Source organism: Anolis sagrei, chromosome 2, assembly GCF_037176765.1.
Source record: "Anolis sagrei isolate rAnoSag1 chromosome 2, rAnoSag1.mat, whole genome shotgun sequence".
Classification (NCBI taxonomy): Eukaryota; Metazoa; Chordata; class Lepidosauria; order Squamata; family Dactyloidae; genus Anolis; species Anolis sagrei.
The window spans coordinates 138,244,322-138,256,870 of NC_090022.1; the positions used below are offsets into that span (position 1 = coordinate 138,244,322).

General features: G+C 43.2%; 1 protein-coding gene across 10 annotated transcripts in view; it reads right to left on the minus strand.

The window, feature by feature from the left end:
- Window positions 1–643: 643 nt before the first annotated feature.
- SMARCC2 (SWI/SNF related, matrix associated, actin dependent regulator of chromatin subfamily c member 2) overlaps window positions 644–12,549 on the minus strand; it is a 34,690-nt gene continuing 22,784 nt past the window's right edge. The window contains exons 22-29 of one of the 10 annotated variants that reach the window (XM_060764097.2): window positions 11,208–11,531; window positions 10,643–10,707; window positions 9,913–10,042; window positions 8,616–8,782; window positions 8,123–8,257; window positions 6,698–7,073; window positions 4,132–4,503; window positions 644–1,134 (exon numbers count right to left, since the gene is read on the minus strand). In XM_060764097.2, coding sequence (XP_060620080.1) covers window positions 1,058–1,134; window positions 4,132–4,503; window positions 6,698–7,073; window positions 8,123–8,257; window positions 8,616–8,782; window positions 9,913–10,042; window positions 10,643–10,707; window positions 11,208–11,531 — 1,646 coding nt within the window. In that variant the 3' untranslated portion in view covers window positions 644–1,057. The remainder of the gene's footprint in view (window positions 1,135–4,131; window positions 4,504–6,697; window positions 7,074–8,122; window positions 8,258–8,615; window positions 8,783–9,912; window positions 10,043–10,642; window positions 10,708–11,207; window positions 11,532–12,549) is intronic. The other 9 variants (XM_067463901.1, XM_067463899.1, XM_067463900.1 and 6 more) reach the window with 9 other exon arrangements.

Below are 12,549 nucleotides of genomic sequence, written 5' to 3' on the forward strand. Positions count from 1 at the left end.
TCCTGAACTGGCTAGCTCTTCTGTATTGGGATTGTAAACTCATAAAGATGAAAATACACTCTAAATGCATTTCTCACTGGCAATTAAAAATACTATATCTTATCAGATAAGTCACACTTTTTCCTCTTTTTTTATCAAAAGGGGGTGTGTGACTATTATGCGAAGAAAAAAATCCTGAAATGGCATTATTTGGAGAAATGAGGAAAAAGGAAAGATCCGAGTTCCAGAGATCTCCATTCTGGGTTTTGTAAACAGTCTTGACTTAAAGGAAAAAGTGGGCTCTAGTTACCTCCATTTCATAGTTTTTAAATTGCCTTGGCTTTCAGTGAAAGAAAGGGGGAACCAGCCTCAAATGGTTCTGCGACTATTATGCGAGGAAAGGGAGGGGAAATAAACCTCAAATATTTCTGCGACTATTATGAGAGGAACACAAAAAGTACAAATTTTGCCACCCCAAAAACTGGGATGCGACTATTATGTGGTGGCAAATATTATGCGATAAAATACAGTAGTTTGGCTACTTGTACCAGCCAAAGTTTATTTCACCATTGTCTCCATGCCTGATAATACCTGTCTCTGTAACTTACCTCCTTCCCCTGTAAGAAACATGTTTTTTAAAAAATCTGGCAAATTAAAGAAAACATTTGTTGTAATATTTCTTTATTGTTTTAAAAAAAGAGCAAGACAGACACATACAGGAGGGGAGGAGTCAAACTCCCGCTTCAACCAGGTTTAAAATCAAAGCCCTCTATAAATAGCAGTGGCTGTTTTGATATAGGTTCTTGCCCCCCTCCCTCCCCAATTAGAAACACCTTTAAATAAAAAGTCTTGGTACGACCGGATACAAAAAAAGCATTGGGGAGAAGGAATGGGGTGGAGACACACGGGGAAAGGGAGTCAAAAGAGCGAAATCCTCTTCTGCCTAAGATTGCTGTTTTGAAGCTTTTTAAAAACCCACCCAAACAGAATCCATGTTTAACACGATTTGGGGTTCTCTGTCCTTCCAAAGTGACGAGGGCTCAACCTGGAGACATCACGAAGAGCAGTTCATAGCTTCTCACTGTGTGGGTGGGACTGGTGTGGCCGTGCTGGGGCTGGGAGCAATTGGATCTGATTGTAGTGATGGTCCTTGATCTGGGTTGAAGTAGAGAGGATTGCGACACATTACTGACAGTCCTGATGAAATAAAGAGGGCACACACCTACTGCAGAAATGCCTCGCTCTCATGTTCTTTCTCCTTTATCAATACAAACATTCTGATATTTAAACACTTGTGGTTTTCTCTCCCCCCCCCCCCCCCACCCCCAAACTGGGACAAAATGTCTAATGCAAGAGTACTTGATAATTGTAGCCCGGCAAGGGCCAGAGATTTCTGATGAGGATGATGGTTTTCAAAGTGAAGTGTCTGAGAGCTTGTCGGGAGATTTGCAGCAAACAGGCCAGTCTGAGGCAGGTTGGCCTGACCATGAACCTCCAGATGTTGTGCATACTGGGGAAAGTGAACTTTACCTGGATAAAAGATCCTGGGAAGAGACGGGGGCACAGAGGTCTCAAGGAAGTGTAGAGTAGCTTTTTGGACTCAAGGTGTAAAAACCAGGCAATTAAAACATTCCCAGAGAATTAGATAAATGAGTCTCAGGTCCAGATGTGGCACGGATGTATCATAAATTCTTTGGTGGGTTTAAATTAGCTGTTTTGATTCTCTGCAAAGCAGATAAGACAACTTTGCCGTGGGAAAACTGTCTTCTGCTCACGCTGCCAAGGTACATAGGCAAGACATCAAGATTCTTGTTTCATGTTGATGTCTTGTTATGTACCTTGTAAGTTTGCCTGGATTACGCTTCCTGTGTACATGTAGTTTACCTTGCATTATTCTACATTCTTTGATTTCTAGTTCCTGTGAAGATTTTTAAGGACTTTTACTGAACTCTGACTGCTTTTGTATTTTGCTATTTATATCCCGCCTGCTGCTTTTGGATATAACCCCTTCCCCCATTTTTATTATTCTTTATTTAATAAACGGAGCCCCGGTGGCGCAGCGGGTTAAACCCTTGTGCCAGCAGGACTGAAGACTGACAGGTCAGATGTTTGAATCTGGGTAGAGCACGGATGAGCTCACTCTGTCAGCTCCAAGCTCCCTATGCAGGACAGGAGAGAAGCCTCCAAGGATGGTAAAACATCCCAACATGCGGGCATCCCCTGTGCAATGTCCTTGCAGACAGCAACTCTCTCAGTTTCTCGAGTCGCTCCTGACACGAAAAAAATCAATAAACTTCTTATATTTGAACCATTGATTTCCAGTGAGGTGCTGGGTGAAAAGGTGCCTCAGGGCTGAGGTGCAACAATCATCAAGACGCTCTCCTCCTCATCCTCCCTGGCCCTCTCTTTCTTTCCATCTTGCTCCCATGTCTCACCCTTGTATCACCTGCCATTCCAGTATGACTTAGTCCTACAAGAAGACAACAGGGAATAAAAACCTGACCGTCTCAAATTTCTTCTCAAATCCATTTCCAAATAGAAAAGGAAAAGACTTGACACCCCTTGACAGTTTGGAAGCATCTTCTTCCCGTTCTATACTGAATCGTAAGGACACAGACTTTCAGAGAACACCTGGTTTGCCAATCTCAACTAGATCCTGAAGGAGAGGATTCAACAGGGATGAAAACCTGCTGAAGCCCAGCTTGATGTGCTGTCAGCTTCCCTGATGGCATGTTAGAAACAGAAGAGGTAGCTATTTTCTTTGACCTTCTTTAGCAGACTCTGTCATTAAAGCATATTGCAGTCTAGTCCTGCCCCCTATCTAAGCAAGGAGGTGTCCAAAATTCCTGATTTTCCTGAACTCTGAAAAGGTTACAAATGAAAAGCAAGAAGAAGCAAGCTATCTGTGGTTGTAGGGAAGGAATTCTAAGTGAAATGGCTCAAACAAGCAAGCCATGCAAAACCATGCATAGGAGGGGCACATTCAAGAATTGGCCACTGCACATTATTTACAGCTGTGGGCACCCCTAATGCCTTTGCGTAAAATTGTCTTTGAAAATCCATACAAGATTCAGTAACTTAAACAGGATGAACATAGGAAATGTTATAAATCCTCTGTAAATCTTAGAACAGTAACCTTTTAAAAAACAGCAACCATGTTTCTCATATATGTGCACATTTATCACCAATGTACATGGCATCTACGGTAGTAACCCTGAAAATGTGCACACATTAAAAGTTTAATAAAGGAAAAATATATGCTAACAATCAACCAAACACTTTCTTTCACTCAATATGGCCTCTGTTCCTTGCTCTGCTCTCTTTATTTCCAGCTTTGAGAGCCTTTTCCTGGAAAGATATTTGTCAAAAAGGAGAACACAAATCTCCAAGGTCTAACTAAAGAGGCGTTGGATTCAAGATATGACAGTTTACATCTGTCATATCTTGAATCCAACTCCTCTCTAGTTAGAAACATTAATTTAAAAGCAAAATGAACTTGTACCTAGAACATTGCACAGTGAAGTGCAACTCTTTTTCTTTCCTAAAGAACAGTTTTTATATCCTTTTATTGAGACAAAGATAAGAAAAGTGTGCTGATAGTAATTAAAGTGGTTGGTTCACTTTGCAAACTAGAGCCCCCAGTGGTGCAATGGGCTAAAGCCTTGTGCCAGCAGGACTGCTGACTGAAAGGTCAGCGGTTCAAATCCAGGGAGCAGCGTGAGTTCCTGTCTGTCAACTCCAGCCTCCAATGCAGGGACATGAGAGAAGTCTCCCACAGGATAGTAAAACAGTAAAGCGTCCCCTGGGCAACGTCCTTGCAGACACCCAATTCTCTCAAACAAGTCGCTCCTGACACACACACACACAAACTTTACAAACTCTAGTTTTAAGATATGTTGGGATAAATAAAGGAGCACTGTGGGCATAAATTCTCAGTAGGGAACAACAAACCAAGACAAATACATATCCCCTTCCTGCCACAAAATGTGATTCATTTATTTTGCAATGAGAACTCAAAATGGGGCAATCTCTTCAAATGCCAAAGGAAATATCTTTGAGAACACTAATCACAAACACCCTCTTGGGAATTCCTAATGTGCAATAACAGCTCCCCCTCTCCCATTCCACCCCCAACTCTGGGCGAATTCTCACCTGATCCGAGACCAGCATTTGGAAGGAGGCTGCCCTGCATGGCTGCCACAATAGCTGGGCTCTGGGCAGCTGCGGAGCCGGGAGGCAGCGGGGCCCCGGCCGGAGGGTGCAGGGTGCTAGAGACGTTGATGATGGGCGGATTAGCCATGCTGCACGCAAGGTTACCATGCACTGGATGGATGGGCATGTTAGCAGGGAAGTTAATGCCGATGGAGTCTGTTACGTTACTAGCCATGCTAAATGGGATGGAGGCAGGCATTCCAAAAGGCAGGGCTGAGGGGATATTACCAGCCATGGCAGGGTGAACGGCTGCTGGGGCTGCCCCGGGGAGGATCTGGGATGGAGGCTGCTGGTTGGGGAACGGAGGCTGGGCTTCAGAGAGAAACAGAGGGAGACACAGAGAGAGAAAGCAGCAGTTGAGTGTGATGGTTTAGCAGCAAGCAAAGACTCAACGTGACTCATTAGCATTCACTGGGGTTGGGGGATCTGAAACATTTGATCACATAACGCATACCACATATGACATTTCCCCAAAAGCATCGACTCCAGGCATGTGCCATCATGACAATTACTATGTGTGATGTCTGACCTCAGCTGGCTTGCTTATCTAGTGTGAAACCATCATCAGAACATGAAATATTATCTCCAGTCATAAAATTATGTAAGTTCCCCAAAGGAAACATATGCCCAGAATTAATAAAGGATTGACAGTTATGTTGTTGTAGGTTTTTTCAGGCTATATGACCATGTTCTAGAGGCCTTCGACAATAGATTGACAGTTACTTAATCTTTGCTATCTCCACATTTAAGTCAAAGCCAATTCATTCTTTGCTACAGAAACAAAACTCTATGGTCAGTTTATATGCTACCCAGTAAGATTCATAGCAAATAAATTATCTGTTTTTTTCTTATGCGAATTTCACTTACAGTAATTTTAGAGCTAGGCCTGGATGTTCTGGTAGCAGCAAATGAACTGGGCCTTAATCTTTTATATTAATCCCTATAATCTCCTGTGGATTTGGCTACCATTAATCCTGTTCTGGGGACAAACTGAAAGACATGAAATTGTTCAAAGCCATTGGAGCACCATGACACTCATCCTAACCCAGAGTGAAGCCTTTTGGAGCAGAACAGAACAATTTATTGGTCTGTGCAATCCAATTGCCAAAGCCCCATTCAAACAACAGTTCTTTCTCACACGGATACCTAAAATGTGCTTAGGATCATAGGATCACACAATTGAGCCCCTTGTCCACACTTGATCTCCACAGGAAAAATACATAACAAGATTTCCAGCACCAGCATATAGGCTACATACACCTGTTGCATTCACTCTGTGTGTGCATGTGTAGAGGTAAATGCAAGGCAAGAACAGGGATGGCAATATTGGAGCAGAGCCCTATTTCCCTCCTCAAGGTTGAATCAGTTCTAGATATTGGGATGCTGGGTTGTCCAGCATTGTTTTCTCTGGTTGCCAACCCATCAGAGTTGTATAAAAAGTGACACTTCCTTTAATAATAATGCCTTCAGCACTTGGACTTTTGGAGGCAAAGAACAACTGAATCTCTCTCTGCTGGAATTCTTCCTTTACTCTAAAATGTAGACTTGATAGAGCAAGCATGGGCAAACTTCAGCCCTCCAGGTGATTTGGACTTCAACTCCCACAATTCCTAACAGCTAGGAAATAACGCTGTGACCAAAATGTAGGGGCACAAACCATTTCAATTTAGAGGCCTGGAAAAAAAGGGTAATTCAATTGTATTATCATCAACACACTCGTGGTGACAGCCACAGTAAGATCCCCTCTTCTTTCCATGGAAGTGGGATGAGAACTGACTGGGTATGTTCAATTAATTTCAAATTTATTTATCTATTCATCCTCAGTGACCATATGAAACATAAAACATAGAATGACATTTGAATATAAACATAAAATTAAAACATCAAAAACACAATAACATTTATATTAAAACCCACCTGTTAAACAACACAATTTAAAAACACTTAATAACATCATGCCATCCAAAATCAAATTTGTAATCTTTCCATTGGTCTGTTCACAATTCCTTATAATCTCCAGAGAAGGAACTTCCACCAAGTATTTTCATGGTAGGGAAAAAGATTTGCTGGGTCTGTCACCTCTAGTCTGCTGACAATCACACAACTGAAAAAATCCACTTGAGTACACAACTTTCTTCTAAATACCTACAATATCACCAGCAATGCTAGCCCAAATTTTTGAAGACCTCTAAGGACGGAAATTCCATACTAGCCTCAATAAGCTGATTCCTCTATCGGTTTCCTGTACAGTTGAAGTTTTAGAGCCCAGTGTAAAGATGTAGCTGCCTCAGTCCTAATGGAGCAGGCTCTTACAGAGAGGAGGACAAATATGGCATCTGGGCAGCAAGATCCGCATCTTACTGTCTATAAGGCTATAAGGAAGACCACACTGATCTATTTGTCTATACAGTCTTGAGGTGTGAGAGACTGAACTTAGAGCCACAGAGCCGTTTTAAATTTCCTGACCCATTACATGAGCTGCACGAAAACAGCTGCTCTCACTTACCATGGGAACCCGTGGAAGACTGTCCGGTCTGACCTGCACCAGTCTGTGCTGCTCCAGCCGCTGTCTGCTGTGCCTGGCTTGCAACTGCCTGTCCAATCTGTTCGGTCTGAGCCATACTGCTGGGCTGCCCTGCAGTGCTGGAGGCCGGCACAGGTGTTTGGGAGACAGGCATGGAGTGAGCGGCTGGTGCCAGAGGTGCCCCCGAAGAAGGGAGGGGCTGTGAGGCCCCAGGAAGAGAAGACGGGGGCTGCTGTTGCTGCTGCTGCTGATGCATCTGCTGGAAATGCTGCTGGCGAGCACGCATCTCGGCATACTTGAGCTGCTCCATGTGGAAGGCCTGTCGGTCGGCCAGGAGCTGCTGCCTCTGGTACTCCAGCTACAGTGAGAACAGCAAATAATGAGCAAGGCATGGCAAGCTTCTTCCCTCAATTCCCATCATACATTGTTCCTCTTCCTTGAAGAACGCTCTCTTCCAGTAGGCCTACCCAGTCAATTCTAACTTGTGAATTGTAATCTGCATTTCATCAATGAATTTTAACCTGAATTTCAACTACTGTATATACTCGAGTATAAATCGAACCGAACATAAGCCAAATTTAACATAAGTACCTAATTTATCACAAAAAACTGGGAAAATGTATTGACGCGAGTATAAACCGAAGGTGGTGAATGCAGCAGCTACTGGTAAATTTCAAAATAAAAATAGATACTAATAAATTACATTAATTGAGGCATCATTAGGTTAAATGTTCTTGAATATTTACATAAAACTAATTTAAGATAAGACTGTCCAACTCTGATTAAACCATTATTTTAACCTTCTTCAATGTAAATGTGCTTACATAACCTTCCAATAATAATAGAGTAAAATTATAAATGTAATAAAATAGAGTAAAATTATAAATGTAATAATAATAGAGTGAAATAATGGAAATGTAATAACAGTAAGAATAGAGTAAAATAATAAATGTAATAATAATAATAATAATAATAATAATAATAATAATAATAATAAATAGAGTAAAATAATATAAATAACTTTGATTCAAGTATAAGCCAAGGGAGGCTTTTTCATCCTGAAAAAGGATGGAAAAACTCGGCTTATACTTGAGCATAGACAATATGTGAATCTTGATATGTGTATTAGGCTCAGGCGCAGCCTGCTCAATACATAAACTGTGTAGCATGAGCCTTCAGATTTCTCTCTGGGTCTATAATACAGATCACTGGTTGTTTGCAAACCGTAAGAACTACAGTCAAGTTCCAATGTAAATACTTCCTATACATATAGGGTGGTTGTGGTAACTTCAATGTGAGTAGCCAATCTTTTTAAAAAAATGTACACATATATCAAGGTGCCACTCTGCACTTGGCATTTGTGCAGAGTAAGTGCATTTCACGCTGAGAGGACACAGCTCTACTCACTGCCTCACGTTCACGATCCATGATGGTTTCCAGCTCTTCAAAGTGCCTCAACTTGATCTCAAGCTTCTTCATCTGCGTTTCCACCAACAAGGCAACCAGGGACTTGATCTTGCGTTCTTCCACTGCTGCCAAATGCTGCAGAGAAGAGAAGGTAAAGGGAGTGGATCAATGCTCCAGCAGTGCCATGGCATTCTGAAAAGATCCCTAGAGAAAATGCCCAACAGATAATTGAAGCAGGATTATTCTAAGACACCTTTACATGTTCTTTAGATGTTTCCAACTATCTCATGCCTTATACTCAAGATAGAAATGAGAGATTGGTAGATCAGGTTTAGAATGTCAATCAATTATTTAAAAGGCTGTTTACCCAAAGGACTGAAGAAAAGAGGAGTGCAGTAATGGGAACGTGACTGATTTACTGCCCCTTCTGGCACAAATACTAGCTGGACGCCCAAAAAGACAGTAAGCATTGGCCATTCTCCAAGCCACTCACCTTTGCTTTTACAGCTGCAGCAGCCAAAGCAGCAGCAGCCGCAGTGGAGAGATTCCCTTCTCCAATGTCCCTCTCCACCTTCGTCTTCCGTTCACCCTCTGCCTCTGTAATATCCTTGGGTCCCTCTTCCTGCCCATCCTTGGGTTCTTTCTCCTTTTCTCCATCAGCTAAGAGACAAAAACACATTTAGCCTGCAGTTACCTGGGAGAGACTTGGGGAGGGAAGACTACCGATTAATGTCTGGATTTTTTTCCACTTTTGTTCATGCACTAAGAGGCTGCCCAGAAACTCCTAAGCATTTAAACTCATTGTTTTCTCCTCTCAGCCCCATTTGAAACAAAGCCTTTTCACTCTCCTCTTCATACCTATTAATTCAACTGGTTACAGCATCTTGATTTTGCAATGGCATCTGCCTCAGAATTAGGATCTAAAAAGCAAGTGGTCTACTGTATTGCATGAAATCAAACACATCTCTCTTGGTTTTTCAATGGCAGCGTTCTGTCAGAAATATTAAAAATTAACTAGGTATTTTTAATTACAAAAATGTGAGTCAAGCAGTAGGCCGAAAATGTGAGTCAAGAGTAGGCCGAAACCTGTTAGAGTCAGTGGGCCAAAGCTAGTGTTGTCCTGAGGAGAGTGAGTAGGCCGAAGCCTTTAGAGTTAGTGGGCCAAAGCTAGTGCTGTCCTAAGGAGTGTGAGGTAAAACTCTCTGTGTGAGAGTTTGCCTCAGTGGGAGAATAGGCCTCATTGTTAGTAGGCCTGATTGTGAGATAGGCCTTAGTCTATGAGAAGGTCTGGTGTGAGAAGCTTCAGTGAAAGAAGCCCCAGGTTAAAAGCCTCATGAGTAAAGCTTCAGTATAAAGGCTGCTGTGTGTAAAAAGCTTGTGTGTGAAGCTCCAATGTAAAGAACTTTGTGTTACCCTGCTATTGTAAATAGTGCGACTATACTATTTTACTACAAAGAAAAGCCTCCTAAAGAAGAGATATCATTGGTTTGTGTGTTTTTGTTCTTTTTATAACTTTGGGCTACTGGTGCTGGGTCACGCTGCTGCTAATAAGTACTCTGCTATATGTTTATGAGGACGGTCTTTTGTTAATAAGCACACTCGCCCAACAAGTTCCACATCTGCCTCAGAATTAGGGTGAAAGAAGCAAGTGGCCAACTGTATTGCATGAAATCAAACATATCTCTAGCTCAGGCATTGGGACACATAGCTATAGGACTCCAATCCCATTAAAGCTTCTAGTTAACTAGTTATGGCACAAACTCTGTTATTTCCTGGGAGGTGGCACTCACCCATCGTGTCCCCATCTGTCTTGTCCATTTCCTTCTCGCCATCAACCTCTTTGCTCTTATCCTCCTCTTTCCTAGGCACCTCCCCAAGCTTCTCCTTCACTTCTTCCTCCAGGGCTCCTTCCCTTGGCTCCTGCATCGAGGGAAAGAGCTGACTGTAATCACGGGCTACCTTGCTTCTTTGAAAAATTGTGTGTGTCTCAAGGCACATAATCAATGGCTATAGATTTGGGTTAAATAAAACATTGAAAACTAAACTGGGAAAAGTCCAAGTTGTCTACAGTTTATTATTCAAGAAGCCAGGTAGCCAATTTTTTTTGTATCAGAAGCAACTTGAGAAACTGCAAGTCTCTTCTGGTGTGAGAGAATTGGTCATCTGCAAGGACGTTGCCCAGGGGCTGCCCGGATATGTTATCATCCTGTGGGAGGCTTCTCTCATATCCCTGCATGAGAAGCTGGAGCTGATAGATGGGCGCTCACCCCATCTCATGGATGCAAACCGCTAACCTTCAGGTCAGCAGTTCAGCTGGCACAAGGGTTTAACCCATTGCACCACAGCAGCTCCCTATGCAAAATAAAATAAAGGACTTGGAAAAAAGGCTATATAAGATGAACAATATGATGCAATCATATTTCATGAACATATTGTGACATGCTCTCAGTTTGCCCTGTCTCTGCTTTTGGGATTGTTATCCCCATTACTGTTCAAGGGTATAGCCAAGCCCTCCCGCACCTTCACCTCTTTCTTCTCCTCAGAAGCTGGTGGTTCTGTCCGGTTCTCATCTGGACAGCTTTCTTCTGAAATAAGGTGGGAGGGGGGGAGAGATCCAAAGATACCAGCATTAGTTTCTCCATGTAAGGCTCCAACCCACACCCTACACAAATAAAATGAATGGGAGTGTAGAAGAAATATTCTTCTTCCACACTCAATCAGAGGTACCATATGTTTGGATCATCAGACACTGCTGGACTGCAAATCTCATCAGTCCTCAGTACTGCCCAGTGCTGATGGGAAATGCAGTTCAGCATCTGCATAACCAGATACTCCCCAAATACTTTTCAACCAGACACAGAATTAGAACTGGGACTTAATGAGGGGAAAAGATCCAAAAGCTAGTCTCCCTCTTCCTTCAAAACTCAGATTGTGCTTTAAAAGCGGTTCCCCTTCTCCAAAGAAGAACATCCCAGAAACAGTTCAAATGGCAATAGGGTCAAAGTGTAAGCCACATCCCCAGCCCATGAAGTGCCCCTTGCCTGATAGGGTAGGGATGAAAGGGAGTAACGCGAAGGCCCCTTACCCTGTGCCAGGCGATTGAGAGTGAGCTCCAGGCCGGAAGTCAGGCCGGCTCTGGTCTCCTGCGTCTCGGCGGCCTTCTTAGTCCCCACCGCACACTGGGCGAGGTCCAACGAGGGCGCTTCGCGGGTGGAAGTGCGGAAGGCACCCCGCTCACCCCCCTCACCTATTCTCTCCAGCTCGTCAGACGTGGTCCCTGCAATGCCGCTGCTTTCCAGACCAAATGCTGGGTCTGCCTTGCCTGTCACCTTGGCTGCTTCCTCCACCTTGCGGACATGAGCTTCCACCAAGGCTGTGGGCACCTCTTCCTTCATCTTGGAAAACTCCTCTGCGGAAAACGGCCTCAGAGTCAGGGCAAATGTTCCGATCGGAGTAGTAGTCAACAAAGTGGTGCATACAACAGTATGAGGATATCAAAAGGGCACAAGGGTGCAGATCCAGTAAAGTACTACTTTTTTCCTCCCCCGCACTAGAAAGTAACTAAGATTTTCAAGTGTTACAGATGAGAGTTGTGAGGAGGCAGAAGCTCACTGGAGACACAAGAGCAAAATAACTGGATCTGGCTTTGATAAGTCATTTAGGTACCCACAGCTCTGTTTTGCAGTTAAAATACCAGCAGATAAGGTGAAGATAAAGGTAAAGGTTTCCCCTGACATTCAGTCTAGTTGACCTCTGGGGGGTGGTGCTCATCTACATTTCTAGACCGAAGAGCCAGCATTGTCCGTAAATGCCTCTAAGGTCATGTGGCCAGCATGACTGCATGGAGCGCCGCTGCCTTCCCGCCAAGGCGGTATCTATTGATCTACTCACCCTTGTATGTTTTCAAACAGCTAGGTTGGCAGACACTGGAGCTAACTGTGGGAGCTCACCCCGCTCCCCGGATTCAAACCGCCAACCTTTTGATTAGCAAATTTAGCAGCTCAGCAGTTTAACCTGCTGCACCACCAAATACCAAAGTTTTACAACTTTTTGGACATTTCACATACACTATTTCAAATGCCAGGTTTTCAACAGATATCTACAAAAGATGTGCTAAAACATTAACATATACTGTTGATAAATATTTAAATGCAAATACATGTTAATGGATGCAAAGGCCCACAAAGCAACAAGTCCCACAGCACATACTGCACTGTGTTTTTGTTAAGTAGCACGAAGTGTCCTTTCCTTGTAAGAGGAGGCTGCAGAATGGAGCATTTCAACAACTTGAGAGACATCAACCCAAATTAGGGGATAAGAGGAGGGGTTGTTTGAGAGCGAAAGAGCGTGTTTGGGAATTTAAGTCTTAGTTCTGTTTTAAAACAGTATCAAACACAAACGGTGCAAAATCTCCTTACTGACTCCCG